The sequence below is a fragment of the Myiozetetes cayanensis genome, unplaced genomic scaffold, assembly GCF_022539395.1.
Source record: "Myiozetetes cayanensis isolate MyiCay16 unplaced genomic scaffold, myiCay2020 scf5-8, whole genome shotgun sequence".
NCBI lineage: Eukaryota > Metazoa > Chordata > Aves > Passeriformes > Tyrannidae > Myiozetetes > Myiozetetes cayanensis.
The window spans coordinates 27,273,321-27,292,491 of record NW_026087742.1 but is presented as its reverse complement, the minus strand read 5'-3'; the positions used below and the strand labels follow the sequence as shown (position 1 = coordinate 27,292,491).

The window sequence follows — 19,171 nt, the reverse complement described above, 5'->3', positions numbered from 1 at the left end:
TGGTCTGTTAAGCACTACACTGAGAGCAATGGGTGGTGGGATATTCAAAGATTTGGATACAAGTTTAGCAAAAGCCACCTATAATTTAGGGCAAGAGAAGACTGTATCATCAGTGTGATAAAAGCCTTGAGATTAAATAAACTGGAAAGAGATAAAATCTTTCAGGAGAGATCCATGAAAAATGCTTACAAATGACCATTTTCAGGACACACAGAGACATCTCATCATGAAACAGCAATATTTATCCACAATAATGCATAAAACAGACCCACTGTTGCTTGCAAAAGAATTTTTAATGGCATCAGCACAAAATGGATTATAGGCAATGGCAGAGGTCGTGGTATTGCAAGGGCATTGTAAAACAAATTACAAATGAAGTGATGCTGGTTATATATTCACATTTTTTAATGTACCTGGCAGCAGAGGCAACATGCAATGCTTCTACATTCCATAGTACAGGGCACTGCCAGCTGTGAGTGTGATAGCTGACATGTCCCTGACATGTCTCTTATCTTGGAGTCTCTTCTATATGATCAGGTATGAAAATTCCTGCATTCATGGGGTGGGAGAAGAGTGCAAGGCAGGATTAAGAAGTACAGATCTGCAGGGAAGCACAGCAGGGAGCTCTTGCATCTTTGCTGTTCCTGTGACACAGGGGGAAAAGGCAACACAAGCAAAGGTGGAGATCTAGGTCTCCAATTTCTTGCTGGGGTTGCATCTTCCCTTAGTCTTGCAGGATTTGCAGTCTAACAGTGATGACCCGGGCGAAGGGGACGCAGGAATGAAAGCTTGTCATTGAAGTTGATTGCCTTGTAATTTGGAAGGTGTTCATGTTCTCGTGCAATGTATTGAAATCCACTTCCATCACTGTTCTCACACAACAGCCAGACACCTCTCTGGACTTTATGAGAAGACGTGGTGTCATTGTCATGTCCCCTAGCCAGATTGGTGGCTTCTCTTACTACTCTGCTCCTCCCTTGGTAATCAGCATGTTCATAGAGGGTGATCTGAGGATCGTGCAGACGTTCAGTGATCACCCGCAGAGAACTGATCTTATCATTCATCTTTTTACCAACAAAGTCATGCTCTCCCTCCTCAAATACCACTAAATTGCCTGCATAGTTTGCATGCTGATAAGCCACCCAAGGCTGGCCGATAACTCTCACTGAGGAGATACAATCATTCCAATCTATGTCTTTTAGATTGGCAATGTCAGTGGTCAATTCTTTGGACAAACCCTGGAAGTTGGCATGCTCATAAATGATGATTTTTCCCATCTCAGTAGGACTTCTAGAGTTCAGATATTCTGCTGTAGAAGTTGGATGATAACCTGCAGAAAATGAAAAGAGAAAACAAGAAATTCTTGTGAGAAGCCTTTACACACTAGACACGAAATGCTGGAATGCATAGTGGACAAAAGGTAAAAAAAAAGAAAAGTAAAACATTTTTAGCAGAGAATAAACATAACAACAGCTGTGAAAGAGTGAGGACATGACACAGAAATTTGATTTTGGAGGAAAAAAGTAAAATGAGGTATGTACACCAGAACCATCCATTTTTATTTAGTTGGATTTTGTATAAGGGACATCTGAGCATTTAGTTTAACATTTTATTGGTATATGCTAAATAATAATGGAATAGAATATATAATTGGTGATAAATCTTTACGTTGATATTTGATGCTGCAATTGAGAATTATTTTAGAAACTGGCCCTCATTGTTTGGACTAGGTTTCATGATCCATATAGATTATAATATAAAAGCAGTGAGACACACAATTAATTTCTAAAGGAAAGTGCCTTTTGTACTACAAACAGGAAAAAAGGGCTATTTTTTAAGGGCAGAAGTGAACTTTGGGCTCACTGAAATACCTTATTTCTCTTTTTATATGAAATTTTACTGAAATCAAGAGATTCCTGTTCTTGACATACACTGAGAAGCAATCAAGTTCTAAGCAACACCTCTTTGAATCAGACTAAAGTTCAAATTGTAAATGTCTCTTTCTAACACTGTTAGGAATACATGTATCTAACTCCACACAGTCATCTGGATTCAGTTAAAGAACTATAATATTTATTAGTAACAGCTTCAGGAACGGTCATGAGCAGCCAGTTATGGCAACAACTCCCTCTTTATATCATCTAACAGTCATTGGAGCAAAGATTTAGATTTCAGAGCAAATACATCTGAGGCAAAAAAGCAGTTCCTCTAGCTGATTCTGAGAATGGATGGGAGAAGAACAAGTATGCCCAGTAAGGTTAAAAACAGATTAATACTGCAAGACATGTGGATCATAATAAGTAATAACCCCCCCAATCCCTTAAACCTTTTTAAAAAATCTCACAGTGTGATTAAAAACACTTAAGCATTTTTTCACTGTTGCAATAGAATTTATGGAAGCCGGGGGAACCTGAACTTTAACTTACTAATTGATTAAGCACCATTACCTTCTACCTATAGAAAAAGTAATTTTAGCAAGCCAGTTAATTTTGCTGATACAGCATAAAGATCCCATGACCAAGATAAGTTTGTAAAATAATTTAATTTCACCCTTCAGAATTATGTATCAATGGCCCTCTCCACACTATCCCTTTGAAAGGTATGTTTGTCTCGCAGCCATCTTCTCATCACCTGAAAGGTGGGATAAGTGTCCACAGAATACAGACAGCAGACCCTCACACATGTGCTTGGGGCTCTCATCTCAACACTAAAACCCTCTCTCTTCAACTGCATTTCACAGCACCTGCCCAAGAAACCATTACGGTTTTCACGTAAAAAGTGTGCCTCTCACCTTGATGTCAGCTTCAGAGATGGGGAGAGCTGAGGGCAATCCCTGCAGTCCGGAGCTGCTGTTTGTGGAAGGCGTCTCACCTGCCTGCATTTATAGCTTGCACAGAAGTCTTGTGAAACACCCCAGTCAACAGAACTGGGCAGTGGCCAATATTACACTCAGGGAATAAAAATCATTAACTATTTCATTTTTAATTTTGATCATCCTACAGCCAACTATCTCATTGCTCTGGGTCAAAGGTCTGTTGAAGCACCACCATCTTGATAAAACCTTAGAACTTTGGTTCTTGTTTGTCCTTATCCTTCAGAAGCCATATGAATTGCAGTAATAAAAAAATATATTGAAGTACTTTGTGACACACAGGCTGTAGATCTTTTGTGCTGGTTGCAGTTTACATTTTGCTTATGTGGGAAGCACCTATAATGAACAACCTTAATTTTCCAGAGACTTTCAGTGAGAGATATTCAGGTGACAGAGGTGGTATTTAAGCAAGGTTTTTAAAAATTCTCTTCCCCCTTCTCACCTACATAGCCTTTTGAGCAGCCACAGAGATGCAGAGCTGGTAAAGCAGGGCAAGGAGGCTGTAGCAGAGCTGCAGTGGCAATATTTTTTCTTATTTTCACAAGGCAGGTTCACTCTGTAATGTACTTTCAGGTGGGTTCATCGGCCAGCATGCCAAAAAGCAGGAGGAAGCAATGTGATCTTCATTAGTTCGCTGTGGGATGCTTCAGGCATCCCTGCTCTGTCAGGTACGAAGTTACTAGAAAAGATGGGGAGCTGGAAAGGGAGACAGTTTATCCCTGCCAAAACAAGCAGCCTGTACACTAGCTCCAGCCAAATGCTCATGCTGCGTGTCTTTCACCAGTGCTTGGCTGAGCCCATGGTATACCAGATCACAGAACTAAGCCAGCATAAAAATACGTAGTTGCAGTTTTGGGGTTTTTCCACATGATTCGTTCTTTTGCTGTTCTCCAGAGGCTGGAAGTAGAGCAATTGAAATTTTCATTTTGGGATTTGGAGAGAAGCAGGCCCTCACTTTGTAGCAGCAGCGATATGTGAAATCACTTCTCCATACAGGAAAATCACACAATCACACTTTGAGAGCATGGCTGTACGTGTTGCAGTGACCTCGACCTACAGTTCAGTGCTGCTGGAAAGGGAAAGATTCCACTCCTCAACCATTGTGTTCGCTCTTTGGCAAATGAAGAGAGGAAAAATGAGAACACCAGTGTGAGGAATGCTTGAAACAAGGACTAAACCAGCATAGAACAGGATGGATCTATGTTGCCAGTGAACAACAGTCATTCATCTGAGCCTGCTAGTATGTTTTACTCATTAAATTATTTAGTTGTATTCCTAAAATAAAAGTATATATCTAATATGACATAATTAATCATGAGCTAAACATTCCTATCTTTCTCAGCACCTGCAGACTCAGAAAAGCCCTTTGGCCAAATGTGTGAGCCACGAAGGCATCATAAATACTGAGCGTATCTCAACTATGTCACAGAGTGACGCAGGCAACAGTAGGCTCCTAAATCACCGACATACTCTCTGCAGAGCACCAAAGCTGGCAGTGGGGCTTTTCATGGTTTCAAGGAAAACCAAAAGGTGGTATGTGATGGGATATATTGATACAAAAAGATGGCAAAGGATCTCTATACAAATACTCCCAGGTTCACAAAAACCAAATGAGTTCTTGGTTCTAATGACCATCTTTCCTAGTATTATTAGGATTGAAAACTAAATGGATTTAAATGTTGCTAATCTCACTTATGTGGTGCTTTATGCACAAGGAAGTAAGCCACTAAAAAAAAGGAGAATACCATAGGGTGGGGTTAGGGGTTTGACACCAGAAATATTTATGGAGTTTTCTTTGTGGGTTGGGTTTGTTTGCTTTTTGTCTTTGAATCGCAGAATCGTTTGGGTTGGGACGGACCTTAAGGATCATCTAATTGCAACCCCCCTGCCATGGGCAGGGACACCTTCCACTAGATCAGGTTTCCCAAACTTCCCCTTATCTCCTTCCTGTAGAAACAGCAGTGTCTCAAAATCTGGCAAAGAAAGCTTGTTTCAAAAGCAAAAGAGAAGAAAACTCCAAGAGGAAAGGGTTAAAACCCTCTTCCTCTATTGCCCTCAGAAAAAAGCAATACAAGGAGTGAGATAAATGATGAACATGAAGATTCATTGAAAATCAGCAAATATGCAAAAACCACTTCAACAAGCAAAGACTAAAGACTAAAGTATTTTTACCTCTTTCATAAAACTGTTTTTCTCTTTTCTTGTTTAGAGACTATTCACTGCTAGATTGCAGGGTGATTAAACAATTTCACTTAAAGTAGTAGTTTTCTCGTATGCACCCACTTCACAGTGCTCAAAAAGGTAAAACGGTGAAAAGATCAAATTAACAGCAAACTCCTTCAACCCACCAGAACCTCCTGTGTTCCTATCCTGCTCTACCACAGTGGATACCTTAGTTTGTATCTCAAGAATTACTCATCTCTTTTATTCCTTACTCTAAAACAAGAGGATTAAAAAAAATAATAAAATCACACATAAACTGCACCTCCCCAGTTTCTGATAGTTGTTTTTTGGGATTTTTTTGTTTGTTCGTTTGTGTGTGTGCGTGTTTTGTTTGTTTGTTTGTTTGTTTGGGGTTTTTTTGTCTGGTAGTTTTGAACTCAAGGGAACAGGACACTGGTTCCTTTGTTTTGGAGGAGGTTTTGTGGTTGGAGGGGGTAGTTTTTTTATTTTTACATTCTTTGCAGTTGTTGGGGCTGATAAAGTAATTTTTCACCACAAAGATGAAGTCAGTCTCACTTTTGGCTCTCAGACCTCTGTCTCTCAAATGAAACAGTCCCCAAAAATGCAACCTAAGAACATGCAACTGGACCACAGAATCCACAGAATCCCAAGCTGTGAACAGCCCACACACAAAGTCAGACTAAGATGCATTTACTACCTAACCCTTGAGGGGCAACAAACAAGCAAACAAGGTAACAGATCATCTGTGAATAACTTTTAGTTCAAAATGTCAGAAACCCAACTGGGTTGCTTTCTGGGTTGTATAATAAATGAATGTATGGGTATCCATGGCATAGTTGCTAGACTGGGCTCCACAAACACAAAGACCCAGACTAATTAGATGCTTAGTACTGGGGAGAAGCAGGGGCTTCACAGTACATTTGTCTGAGAAAGCCTCTCCAGCTCACAAAACCTGCACGTTCAGAAAATGCATCCGGCATTTTGTTCCTTTCATGTTTTATTAGCAGGTTGTGCTCATAAACCCTTTAGTGTCCTTGGTCCAAGCACGAGTGTGACGGACACGGACCTGTCCCCGACTCAACACTAGGTGTCACTTCTGCTTAATAAATGCACAGGGAAACAGAAAAGTTTCAAAAAAAACCCAACCCATCCGTCATCAGGTATTTCAGTGGACCTCTGAAGCACATTTTCATTTTCTGTCTGGACGTTAAGGTCAGCACCAAGAGATTCTATGACCTTTTGGGGTCTTAAGCAGCAAGTAACTAAAACACTGAAGGAAGAAAAACAGCAGAAACATATCAAGAAGCACAGGTGGAAGAACATGTACTGAACTATCCCATTTGACCACATGCTCAGGGCCCTATGAAAGATTAGCTTGTTCCCTGCAATCTCCAATGATTTGGTAAAGGGCATGCTGGGATCCCTCACAAGTTTTCAGTGGTGATAAACCCTGCCACTGCTCTGGGCACTGGGAAAAGTACAAGAGGAGAAAACACTGAAAGCACAAAAATTGGAGAGTACGATCATTTATAAGGCCCTCAACTAGGGTCAGGCCTGTTGTGAGCAAGGGGTTGGATTAGGGGCATCCAAACATCCCTCAGAGCCTTACCTTTAGGTGAATCTAAAATGCTTAGTACCTGCTACACACCCCCACTGTACAACTGGGCTTGCCAACAGAAGACATGGATGTGGTTGGAAATGCAAACCAGGATCAAGATACGTACAGAATCCCAGTGCAAGCTGGGTTTGGAGACCAGAGACATGGTTGTAAGAGGATAGGCAAAAGGTGTGAACTGGAACCAGAATGCAGATCCAATCAGTCAGCTGGTGTTCCTTGCATCAACACTCCATTTCCAAAGATAGCTCTTAAAAGGACAAGGTTAGACAAAACCTGTTTGAAAAAAAGGCAGCTCAACCTTCACTCAGTCCTGGGAGACTAAATAGGGTCTAGTGTCTAGGTGTAGGGTCTAGTGTCTAGGTGAAGATTCATCCTCAGCAAAGGTAGCTCAGATGCTGTGAGATGATTTAAGGTGGGAGGGGGAAGAAAGTGAGAATGATTTACAGGGAAAGAGAACAAATGGTGACAGCCCACACTAGCTGCAGGGACTGGGGAGATTGTGTGATATGGAAGGATACCAAGCACCAAGTCAAGAAGTCAAGCCAAATGGCAAGAGAAATTGAGACAACTAGGAAACCAAGGAGAGGAGCAGCATTAATGAAACCTGAGGAGGAGAAAAAGGAAAGGTCAAGCAGTTATGAGTGTGAACAGAGAGGAATGTATTGGAGTAAAGACGCAAAGGAAATCAGTGGTAAGAGACAGCAAAGAGGAAGGGAAAACACCTGGACAGCAAGTGAGGCACAGCATAGATACTAATGTTTTCTTTCACTTAGCAGAGAAGAATACGACAGAAGGACTGAGATCAGCAAAAACCAGAAGACACATCTCTGACCAGGAGCAGTGGGAGTGAGCAGGACGCAAAAGCAGTGTTTCCTTTCCTTTTAGGCTGCACAAGCAGTGAGTTGTTTTACCTGCATTACAGCAATCTCAGAACGGTGCACGTAGGTCTTGGTGAACACAGGGTTGGATGGGAGACACTGGGGACACTGAAACTCAGAAAACATACAGCAAGACCTATTCCCTGCACAGACTTACTGCTCCTGATTGTTATAGTAGCAAGAGAAAACCAAGCCTGTGAGATAGAGATACGAAGAAACAGGTGCCTGGAGGAATAGAAAGGGTCAGTGCTCCCTTGCGTTAAGCCCCCAGCCTTGACTACTGCAGCAGTCAGGTTCCTTAAAGAGGTGACAAAATATAACACAACCTCCTTCACTGCAGATGGCCAGAAGATGAAAAAAAAGTGCGTCACTGACCTCCAAAAACTAAGCAAGGAAAAAGAGAGCTTTTGGCATGGGGAAGCTCTTCTGCTGGCTCACTGAACTGAAGCCTGGGGCTACAGCAAAATGAGGTCCTTTAAGCTTCATTTGGATAAGCTATCCATAAAACAAAACCTGGGTCAAAAAGGGAGACAGAAACTGAGAGAGATTCTAATCTATCTTTTGAAAACCGGTGGGCATATACCTTTATTATACAAAATACTTTACAATTAAAAAACATTTTCCCCAATAGAATCATATACAGATATTTATAATTAACAAGATTCAGTTACACACAAGATGGGAAACTTCTGCACAAAGGAAAACAATGACAGGTGCGCAAGAGAAAATTAAGACTTGACCCCTTTCCCCACCATATTCTGGGAGGAGAGGTTATATTTTAGACTTTTATTCCTATCACAATCTCTCAAGCCTGAACTCTGGGATCTCCTCTTACCCTAACAGGGTAAGGGCCTCCACCCTATGTCCCTAGCATAAGTACAATACTCTTGTCTTAAAAGGTTTATGAAGAGACACTGAGAAACTAGCATCTGTCTGTACCATGAAGTTACCAGTGGCCAGAAAAGGGGACTATTACCCCATTTTTCCCTAGCAACCCACATACACATATGTGCAAGCACATACGTGGGGAAGCATGCTCAAAAGTCAGAACTTTTCACCCTTTCACCAAACGGCAATCCCACCCCACCCAAGCAACCTGCACTCAAAATACACCCTTGCAGGCAGTCTCTGCCGAATGGCTATCACAAGGTGTCACAGCCAAGCTGGGCATTACTGCAGATGCAGTCTGGTAAGAGGGCTGGATGTTGCTATCTTCCCCACGTTGGTGATCTGCGTACCAGCAGAGTGTCAGTCAGTCAAGGAGGTGATAACGTGAACCACTCAGAGATGCTCAAGCCACAACAGACAAGTTGCAAAAGTTGCACACTTCAAAAGGGGGGCTTGAAAAAAAAGCAGTTGCCAATGACCTGCCCTACCAGGGCAAAGATGTCTGTGAACCCTTGTGAACATTTTCTCTCTAAGAAAGGTCACTCATTGCTGGGCTGGGTCAACCCTGCACTCACAGGGGAGCCCATCCCAGAGTCACTGCTGGAGGCCAAATGCCTGAAGCAGTGTGGGAAGATCCCGGGCATCAGCTGCCCCATACAGGTCACTCTGCCCCAGCATGGAGAGGGCCATGCGGAGGGTGCTCCAGATGTTGTCAGACATAGCTCCTTGCTGCCCCCGTGGACCTCGGCTCTTCTGCTGCATGTGCAAAGCCTCTAAGAAGTGCTCCACAGCCTCACTGTCAACATGAGAACATACACATGCTTAGTGGAAAAGACAGTACTTCTCATACTCCCTCCCCCTTTGCTTCTAAAGTATTTCCCCTCCAAAACAGTTTCCTCCTCTTCAGCAGATCCTGCCCCATTTCAGAACCAGAGGTTCCCCTTTCCCCTCTAAAGAGGGAAAGAGTCTGAAGTCCAGATGGCCTCTACTCCAACTGTAACTGTGACACTTTGATTTCAGGGCAGAGTACACACACTCGCTCTGCTCTCCTATGCCAAGAGGAGGCTGCAGGCAGTGTGGCACTGCCCTAGTAACCTATCACAGCCTCTCTCCTACAAACACATGCAAATTGCTGGGTCACAGCAGATCTGCCCATCCTGTGCTCACCGGTGGGCGCCTAAGTTGATGCAACTGATGCCCAAGTTGTATCGAGAGCGGATGTATCCCGGCTGCAGCTCCAGCGCCCGACGATACGCGGCCACAGCTTCTTCACTCCGATTCCCATTGGCCAGGGTGGCACCGAGCTTGTTCCATAGAAGATGGTCCTGGAGGAATGGGCAGAGAGAGGGGGCTGAGATGAACTGGATGTCTTTAAGCTCCAAGCTTTCCTTCCCCACATGTCTGTCTTATTCCTCCGCTCCAAATATGTACCTCTCATACACACAGCACCTCCACCCAAGCCTTCACCCTTAAACCACAGTCTGCCCTTTCTTACATTGGGGCGCACGCTGAGTGCAGCACTGAAGCAATCCACGGCCTTCTCATACTCGCCACTGAGGTTGAAAAGGACACCTAGGCCACACTGAACATCAGGATCCACAGTTGAGGGGTTGCTGCGCACAGCTGCTAAGAACAGCTCTTTCACCTCCAAAAACAGTGAGCTGGGAATGCACAGAACAGGATATTGGTGCACTGTGGAGAGAGCTGGCCTGGGGACCAGTCCAAGCCCTCCAAGAAGCCTTTCAGCTGAAGGCTGAAATTTGTAATCCTAACTCACTCAGAAAGCAGGGAACCTAGGACACGCTTGGAAGGGCCCAGGTTTGTCCCCGAGACCGTCTCCTCTGGTTCCTTCTCCAGCAGGTGGGCATAATCTGGATTATGGCGTAGCCAGTCCCGCAGGGTCTCACAAGCTTGCTTCTGCAGGGACTCATTGGTGAAGCTGACTGCTAAAGCCATAAGTGCTGTGAGGTTCCCAGGCTGCAGTTCCAAGCACCTGCAGGTCAAAGAAAGAGAAGTGAATACAGTATTAAATCAGTCCAGGAGACACCCAGATACAGGGGGCAACACAATCGAGACAGAGCACACCGCAAGAGCCATATGGTCCTTGTGGCACCACGCACTAGACAAGGATCCATGCTCAGGAGCACTTCTGCAACACTCACTGTCTGAGGGCACTGATTGCCAAAAGCTCCTGTTCATTCTCTGCTTGGGTGGTTCCCAGATATTGCCAGGCCTGGGGAAGATAAAGATGTATAAAGTTCAACTTATTCACATAGAAAAAGATCAGCCAATAAGCCACAGACACAGAGATTAAATCCACCATATTATCCTACAAATTTTTAAAGTGAAACCAAATATATCAAAATATACACATTAGCCACAGGTATAAGTTCCTCTCAAAAGATACACAGATCTCATGGCACATAGGTCCTCAAGGCCAACAAAATTGGCATTCTTATAGTGAAAAGAAGTGAATGTCTACCTGGAAATCTATCATAAAGCAACTCTTGGCAGTTTTACACTTAAATCACAGAATCTCCACTTTTAACTTCTAACTGTGGTCAAACTGCAGAGGGAGGAGGAAAATGCCGATCTCTTATTTCCCAAGAACAACACAGCATAGCAGCAGTGCTAACAATATGAAGACCCCCGAGGCAGGCAGCTGTATGTACTTGTGCAGTGGTCCACTAGCAAGTGGCAATCGGAGAGTTGACTATCAGACCTGAAAGTAGAAGCACTGTTATTTTACTGAATTTTCAATCATCGTGACACCAGTACATGAAAATGACTTCCATCTCCAGGCAGCTGACATAGGGAATATTTAACTAAGGCATTAAATTCAAAGCATCGGTTTTATCAACACTTTACGTTGATATCCACACCCCGGCTTCAAAATAGGTTACACAGTTGGTGGGATTGTCAACACGAAGTACCGGCTTTTGGAACATAAGTCACAAAATGCAGCATCCGCTGCCTCACAGAAGGAAACTGTTTCATTAGCAAAGACCCAGAAATGCTGCACAAGCCACCACAAGCCGAAGGCAATCTACTGTCTTGAATTTCTAATGCCTCACCATACAGCTAGCTGCAACTCAAGAAGAGCTGATCACACAACTGCCAGTTGTAGTGTTCTGCCAGCAGAAGAGCTGAGATTCAAGGTAACGTTGGGACTTGGACCAAAGCAAACCTGACATTTCCTTCAGTGCAATTGTTCATGTCTATTTGATCACAGTACCATTTGTGAAGTCTTGACTTCTCCTGTACTTTTTGCAGTCACAGTAGAATTCAGAATGTTTTCAATACAGCCAGCCAGAACTGGACCAAGATTTCTTCCCCTAAGGTTTCTACTAGCTCTCCATCATGCTCAGCCTGCAGCCCACACTGCCTATGAGAAGAAAGTGACAGTTCTAAAAGAGTATTAACAACACCTTTCGACCACTTTAAAGCTAAAGCTGATCTTCAAACCTTCCACTTCAAACCTACTTTTCACCTAGTACCCTAGAAAGACAGATGTCTATTCCCTGAAGGCAAGAACCTCTGTTCCAAGATGTCACTCATCTAAGTCTCAGAAAAAACAAATTATGTATGTCCAATCATATACAATTAGCAGGGCTTGAATTAGACACACTGAGAATTCAGCGGCCCCGAGTCCTTGAGGCAGGCACTCCAGAAACAGACAACACGCATGTATTTGCATTCTTCCTCCTGAGAACATCCATGTCCTGTACCTCTGGAGAAAAGCTCACAGACTATTCCATTTCTCAATTCATCCTGCAGAAGCTGAAGTGATTATGGAAAAAAGTATTCACTGAACTTGGAGCTGGAAATCCGTCTTCAGTGTAAAAATAATTCTTTGGCCCACAAATTCAAGTGAGGACTGTGTAGACACTCAAGCCATCTCTCTCAACCCTTCTGGGTTACATCTTCTCCCAGCATCTAGATGAAGGTCTTATTCAGAACCCCTAGTCTAATGAGTTGCTCAGAATTAGACTTCAATACAAATACTGAAAGCGGTTATCTGTCATAAGCATCTCCAAACTTACAATGCCAATAAAGACTTTCACAGAAGCAACTTAAGAGATGAGAACTTGTCTTGGCTCCGTGCGCAGTATCATGTGCTACAAAGATTTTACAGAGCTCTGGGCCAGTGCCTTTGTGTTTCCTGTAAGTGACCTTAAGTCATAAACCTCCTCTGCTCATAGCCCCCCTGGGGATCCGCATATATCAGTTACAAACCCAGAGTCACAAAAAAATTAGATGTTTTCATACATCCTGCACAGTTCCTAACACTGCAGTGAGTTTTCTACACTCACCCTGACACCTCTGCCCGTTACCTCTGCTGCCACTCACCTCCATATGATCTGGCTTCTGTTGCACTGCAGCCTCAAAGAGCAAGACAGCATTGGGGAGGTCGCCTTCCTCTAAGCGCTTCCGCCCCTCTTCAAATGCATCTGGGTGATCTCTCATGGGATTATCTTCCTCAAACTGGTAACTCTAGCAGGGAAGACAGACAGGGCTAATGCTAGAAGACAGGCTTAGGGAGAAGAGCACTCTCTAAAACACAGCACAATCTAGTCTTGATGCATCAGAACAATCAGACTGCAGACCAGCCAGCATCTTGTCCTCATGGCTAATTTGCAGATCAGAGAATAATGGTTCTTCTTCCTGCCTGCTTTGCGCTGAAAAATTCTCCCAAACCCGACCTGGAACAAGTTGCCACAGAGACGAAACATTCGGTATGGATCTTATCAGCTTGGGAGGGGCTGCGGAAAGGGGCGTGGACAGGGCCAGGGGACAGACACAACACTTGCACCCATCGCATAGAATCCCTGCATTTGGTATTTGGTGTTGGACAAGAACCAGACAGCATTTGCAGACAAGCCTAAGTGAAAACAGTAGTTAAACCCTTGATCTGGGACGAAAATGTATGTAACAGTGAAAGATCAGTGTGAGAAGGAATCCTATCAGCATTTAGGTCTGCGGAGCTCACGTGTGAGGCAGACACACTGCCAGCCTCCTCAAGGCATCCCATCACAGTGCTAGTGCTGAGAGACCTCTTCTCCATTACCTTGTCATATGATGAAGAGCTGAAGTCTTCGTAATCAGAGAGCCAAGGGTGAGCCTCTGCATCTCTCTTGGCCATCTCCTCACACTCTGCCTGGAGTTTGTCCCAGAAGTCCACATCTGACTGAAGGGACAACAGAATGTGACTAGAGTAAATCAACTATAAAACTCAGGTCTATACACATGCCAGAGAAGTCCCTCTAAAATGCTTCCAGCCCTCCTCAAAGCATGCAAAGGAGAGAGGTAACCCTACCATGGGCACTCAGTTGGCACCCCAGCCCTCCTTCTCAGTCAGCTTTACCTCCACAGCAGCCTTTGCCTGCTCAAATTCCGTATCAAGAGTTGACATGTTCCCAGATCGCGCAAATTGATCCACCCAGGCATCGGATGCCCCCTGGCAGTTTGGAAACAGAAACACACCTTTCTTTTTAGAATTTGGATACCTCAGGGCACATCCCAAAACAGCAGGAGGGTCTGTGATGACCCCTCCTCCTCATCAGTAAGAACTGATGGCCTATAAAGTGAAAAAGAGTTCATCTGAATCTCCTCTTCCTCCCAGATGCTATGGGAGATGAGAAAACAAACTGTCCATACACATTCCCGGTTTCTGGCTAGACTCTGCTAAGAGCCCAACAGCCCCTCCCTTGTCTCCCTCAGCATTGCTGAGAGTTGAATTTGCCATTCTCCCTTGCTCCCAGACTGTGGCACTGTGGCAAAAAGCTTTCTTCCTTCAGAGCATCCAGGCCTGGGGCTCCTACCTGCTGCTGTATAAACTCTGCTGCCCATTGCTCTGCCTGATCTTGGTCTCTGTGGGTCACCTGATTAGCTTCGATCGATACCCTCCCATCTCCGATCTGGCGGACAAACTTTAGGAACTGCAGCAGAGAAATGAAACAAGGGTGGAGCTGGGCAGATGCTGTGCCAACAAGCCCTCTGCCCATGCCCCCCTCCTTCACTAAGAGGGCTTCTCTCTGCAAAGCGAGCGCAAAAGGCCCGGAAAGGTGGGGAGGACTGGACTTCAGGAGAGTCATGTTGTAGAGATGGATAATGTCTAAAAGTGGATTGTAGGGTTCAACTTCCAGGAATCAGGGAAGAAATGGAAATATGGGACAACAGGAGGCTTTATTCCTTTACTCTCTTCACCCCTCTCAATTCCCCACACCCCTTACTCACAGTTACATAGCTATTACTAATTATAAAATTACTAATTCACAGCAGTACTTCATCTCTCAGCCCCAATCAGGAGATTTCTCACCTCAGTATTCTTGAGTTTTGGATCATCCACTTTAGAGAGAAAATCGGTAACAGTTTTCTTAAGATCATCCTCAGGCTGATATTCCTCATACCTGTGTTCAGAGGCAGTAAAAGGGAAAGAGGTGGTCTGATACCAGGCAACAGCAAACTCTTTCACTAACCACAGTGTACACAACGGGCCAGACAACAGTATTGAGGGATACAACCCCTCCTAAAAGATTCTGAGGTTTTCCTACATGATTCAGTACCACTACCCATCTGTAAAAATTCAAAATTACCACTAAGTTAACTGATGCAAATGGTAGCAGAATGAAACAATCAGAGTCAGCACAGTTCTGCAGAGCAGTCTGGATTCCCTGGCAAGCTCTCATGCTATCAGGCACTGCAAGTTTTAGCCCTACCAAAAACAAGGTCATATATCCGGGAACAAAGAAAGTAGGTCATGCCCACTGAAGAGGAAAACAGTGTCTTGGAAAAGCATCAGCTCCGCAGAGGACTGAGGGCTCACAGTAAGCACACAACTCAATATGTTGTCTGGCTTACAGCAGGATAGGACCAGTTCTAGGTGTTACCGCTTGGGGAGGTCTTTGGAACTGGTGGTAATAACTCAGGAATGTCTGTCATTTGCAGAAAGGCATCAAACAAGGCAAGAGCTGAGAGGAAGGAGAATCCAAATACACAAAATCTCTTTTAGGAAAAGATCTAAGAAGTCCAAATTGCTTGTGTGTGTTTTCCTTCTTTAACTGAAAAATTTGACTGTACTCAACAGATATCTACAGAGAGATGATCCGTAGTAGTAGACCATTCTTTTATCTACCAGAAAAAAACACATTAAAATAATATCTAGACAGCTGAATCCAGAAATATGTTGAGGAAAGGTTGGAAGTGGTTTGTCAGATAGTGAGATAAACTGAGGAAAGTTTACAAACTAGAAGCATCTAGTACTTGAAATCTCTAAATCTAAAAAAGCATCCGTTGCAGAAAAAAATTTCCTGAGCTCATTCCTGAAATCGCTATAAGAAGCTTTCCATTAGGCATGAGATTGAACTAGCCTACATGATCAAAGTATCTTCCTGGAACCAGAGAACAGAAAAGCTAGACTGTCTTAAAAACTTCAGTTTCCAAGCATGGTTTCCTCCTCTCTCTGAGACCGAAGGCCTGAGAACATCATTTTAGGTTAAAAGACTCAAAAGTATTCAGGCCACAGCAGACTTCTATCATCTATCCAAACTTCACCAACGCAACTACCTAGCAGCAACAGCTAGTCTTGAGAAGTCGGACTCACCATTTATCTGCCAAAGACTGATCTTCTGATTCCCCGAGCCATAGTTTCTCCTCTGACTGCTCTAGGTATTCTTCTGCCCACTTGGCAGGAGACACAGACAGCGGATCTGCATAGGACATCAGGAGAAATAGGGAGAAAAGTAAGACAGGCAGACCATTACACCTTTGTTTCTACTTGCTTATTCTGTTTTTGTTTATTCTGACCTCAAAATCAAGCCTTAGGTTCAGACAGTGTATTAATACAGGTGCCACTGTAGTGACAATAAACTTATGATTTTCTGTTTTAATATCACAACTTGTTTGTCTGCTCCCTGTGTGATACTATGTAGGTCAAGAAAATTAGCAATGCATTACCAGTCTCTGCCAAAAGCAGAGCCTATAAAGCACTAGGTTTTAATCAGGACTTTCATCAAAGACCTTTGTAAATGCCAATTTATATTCCCAGAAATATAAAGACTGAAAGTCAAAGAATGGGACTACCCAGTTTTCTACAGTGGTAACCCCAGGAGAAGAGAAAAGGATCTATTTAAATCTTACTCGTAATTTCCAGATTAGAACATGGATGGTAACAGGATCTTATTCCAGACACGGTTCTAAACACAATGCAGAATGGCTTTTCAGATAAAGCACTGGCTTGCTTTAAATAGGAAGCTTAACTTTCAGGCCAGAAACATTCACTTTGCACATTTCCAGGGTGTAACCGCCGTCTACCTCCATGTAACTGACACAAAATATTGGCCAAAGATTCACCTTTGTACCAAAGAAAAATTTAGCCTTAAGAGAGGGAATTAGAGAACATGAAAGCAAGAAGCAGTACTAGACCATTTCCAACTTGCATCAGTAGAATCACAATTTTTATAAAAGCAGTTTAAATAGAGTGCTTCTCCTAAGTTCTCTAAGTAACTTAAGATAAAACCAAAGACCCTTAAACCTAAATAAAGGCTGCCACACCATATTGTTCACAACCTGGCTAAGCCATCACAAAGGAGTTTCTCTATCCACCACTCCATTAAAGCTGCTACAGGAAACAATGACTGCTGGGCCTAAAGCAAGACTGCAATTTCACATTCAGTAACTCTTCACCATACACAGACATGTGACTGGACATCATCTTGACAGTAATTCCAAAAGGGACACTTCACCTGTCACTTCAGCAATGAACTCCTGTGACCAGTCAGCCTCATTGTAATCTGAAGAGACATCACCAGTACTATCTGCTGCAGCCAAGAATTCCTGGGTCCAGTTTTCAGACAGCGCCAGGGCTGCCACACCTGGAGCTACACAAAGAAAAAAAAATGGAAGTGAGGACTGGAGCGCTCGAAGGCATCATTTAAGTATTCCAGGTTAGCCCTCATCACCTCTGATCTTTCCCCTTCTCTTTGTTAGAACAAAATCACAGAAATATTCCACTTGGAAGGAATCTCTGGAGGTTGCTAGTGCTCTCACAGCAGATTAACACTAAAGCTAGACATTAGGTTCCCCAGGGCATTCATCAGGTAACTTCTCAACTTGTCCAAGTCTGGCCCAGCCTCCCTAGGCACCTGTTCCAGTACTGAACTGCCTCATCCAAGGGAAGAAATATTTCCATACACCTCGTCAGTTCCTCCTTCCACAAGTTGTATCCATTCCCCTTGTCCTTCTCCTTCTCCTGTCTATCACTGTGAAGATCTTGACCATGGCTTGCTGAAGACAGCAATGAGACACTCCACCTCCCTTCCCCTTAGACCCTTCCCCAGGCTAAACATGTCCAGTTCCCTCAGCCTTTCCTCTTACAACACGTATTCCTGTCCCTGAATACTCTGTTTATTTCCATTGAACTTGTTCCCGTAGATAAGTGTACTGGGAAGCCCAAATCTCCAAACTATACTCCAGATACAATCTCACAAGTGCTGAATAGATGGGAACCACGCTGCTGGGAGCTTAACCGTAACACCAAGATCTTTTCCAGACCTCTACCTACTCCAGCTCCCCTCACCTCGCTGAGGGGCCTGCCGGAAGCTTGACTGTTCAATCTCTTGCATCTCAGCCAACAGGTCATCCATCTTAAAGGTCTGGGGTGCACGGGATAGTAAAGGGCCATTCTGTCCTTGCAGAAACTCTCCAACCAGCTGCCAAAGACAAAGATGGATTACAAACGTTGCACAGAAGATGAACAGACAGCTCCATGGAGCATGAGAGAGAGAAGTGGGCTTGTCAGAAGGAAATACTAGCATCAGATAAGGCAAAAAAATAACAAACAGCATTGATGAGAAAAGCTATAAGGATCTGTTCTTACCTCATCTTCGGTGGCCACTCCCAGTGGTTTGGATACCTGCAGGGAACAGTCGGCAATCGTGTCAACAGTTTTGATCCCATATCCCCCCCACCGCCACGCAACCTGTGACCCAATTAGATTACATCTTCCTCTTCCTTCAGCTTAGGCTGTCAACATTTTCTTGCATTAGCTGCCTGCTAAAGCAACAGGAACACTTTGAGGGATCCTGTCCGACCCCCCTCCCACCACTCTCTGACTTAGGACGGCGACAGCAAGGTGTACAGGTCACCACAGCCACCAACAAACATGCCCTCACCCCAAAGCCCTGCGCCGGGTGACTCCGTGGCCTCTTTCCCCAAAAAACGTCGCACTGCCCCTTTGTGCAGGGACAGTCCCCGCGCAGTGCTCACCCCGCGGCCGCCTTCGCAGCCCACCCGCGACCCGAGCCGACCGACCCAGCCCCAGCCCAGCAAGCGGACCAACACTCACGGCTGCGGCTTCGGTGGTGCCTGGGGGCCAGGCCAGCGGGCCCTGCAGCCCTTCCTGCCGCAGGGCTTTGTCCTGCGTGAAGTGCCCCGCCAGCTTCATCAGGGGGTTGGAGCCCCCGCACTCCGGCTCCACCAGCTCCCTCATGGCCATGGCGCCGGGCAGGGAGGGAGGGAGGGTCGGCGCCGAACGCCGCCGCGCCTGCACCTGGCACCGGGGCGGCACAGACACCGGGTGAGCGCCGGGCGGAGCGACCTGCTGACCCCGACCCGGCCGCCACCCGCCAGCGCCGCCTCCCCCGCGGGCCCGGCCCGGGAGAGGACGGACACCCGCTCGCCAGGACGGCAGGGCCGCGGCGCCCGCCCCGAGCACCGCGCCCCCACCCGCCC

General features: G+C 44.8%; 2 protein-coding genes across 4 annotated transcripts; both read right to left on the bottom strand.

The window, feature by feature from the left end:
- Window positions 1-306: 306 nt before the first annotated feature.
- LOC126648585 (epidermal differentiation-specific protein-like) lies at window positions 307-5,024 on the bottom strand. Of its 2 annotated transcripts, none has more exons than XM_050331790.1 (2): window positions 2,792-5,024; window positions 307-1,330 (listed from the first exon to the last, which is right to left on the bottom strand). In XM_050331790.1, exon 2 carries the CDS (start codon window positions 1,275-1,277, stop codon window positions 747-749), a length of 531 nt encoding a protein of 176 aa, XP_050187747.1. In that variant the 5' UTR covers window positions 1,278-1,330; window positions 2,792-5,024; the 3' UTR covers window positions 307-746. The 2 variants fall into 2 exon arrangements, with proteins under 2 accessions (XP_050187747.1, XP_050187748.1); XM_050331791.1 differs by having other exon boundaries at window positions 3,315-5,024.
- A 3,083-nt stretch (window positions 5,025-8,107) lies between these two features.
- On the bottom strand, window positions 8,108-19,083 carry PEX5 (peroxisomal biogenesis factor 5). 2 transcript variants are annotated; one of them, XM_050331778.1, is made up of 15 exons: window positions 18,786-19,083; window positions 18,318-18,353; window positions 18,018-18,150; window positions 17,185-17,319; window positions 16,044-16,149; window positions 14,760-14,850; window positions 14,263-14,379; window positions 13,806-13,898; window positions 13,509-13,628; window positions 12,791-12,934; window positions 10,603-10,673; window positions 10,218-10,433; window positions 9,936-10,101; window positions 9,608-9,765; window positions 8,108-9,236 (listed from the first exon to the last, which is right to left on the bottom strand). In XM_050331778.1, exons 1-15 carry the CDS (start codon window positions 18,933-18,935, stop codon window positions 9,035-9,037), a joined length of 1,938 nt encoding a protein of 645 aa, XP_050187735.1. In that variant the 5' UTR covers window positions 18,936-19,083; the 3' UTR covers window positions 8,108-9,034. The 2 variants fall into 2 exon arrangements, with proteins under 2 accessions (XP_050187735.1, XP_050187736.1); XM_050331779.1 differs by lacking the exon at window positions 14,263-14,379 and having other exon boundaries at window positions 18,786-19,081.
- Window positions 19,084-19,171: the final 88 nt, after the last annotated feature.

Excerpts from the sequence above, each read along its gene's own strand:
- PEX5 (XM_050331778.1), bottom strand. The coding sequence starts at position 18,935 with ATGGCCATGAGGGAGCTGGTGGAGCCGGAGTGCGGGGGCTCCAACCCC. Across the intron at positions 10,102-10,217 it reads CTAGGTTCCCTGCTTTCTGA|CTCACTGTTTTTGGAGGTGA; the intron begins GTGAGTTAGGAT and ends GTGCATTCCCAG. Across the intron at positions 9,766-9,935 it reads CACTCAGCGTGCGCCCCAAT|GACCATCTTCTATGGAACAA; the intron begins GTAAGAAAGGGC and ends CCATTCCTCCAG.
- LOC126648585 (XM_050331790.1), bottom strand. The coding sequence starts at position 1,277 with ATGGGAAAAATCATCATTTATGAGCATGCCAACTTCCAGGGTTTGTCC.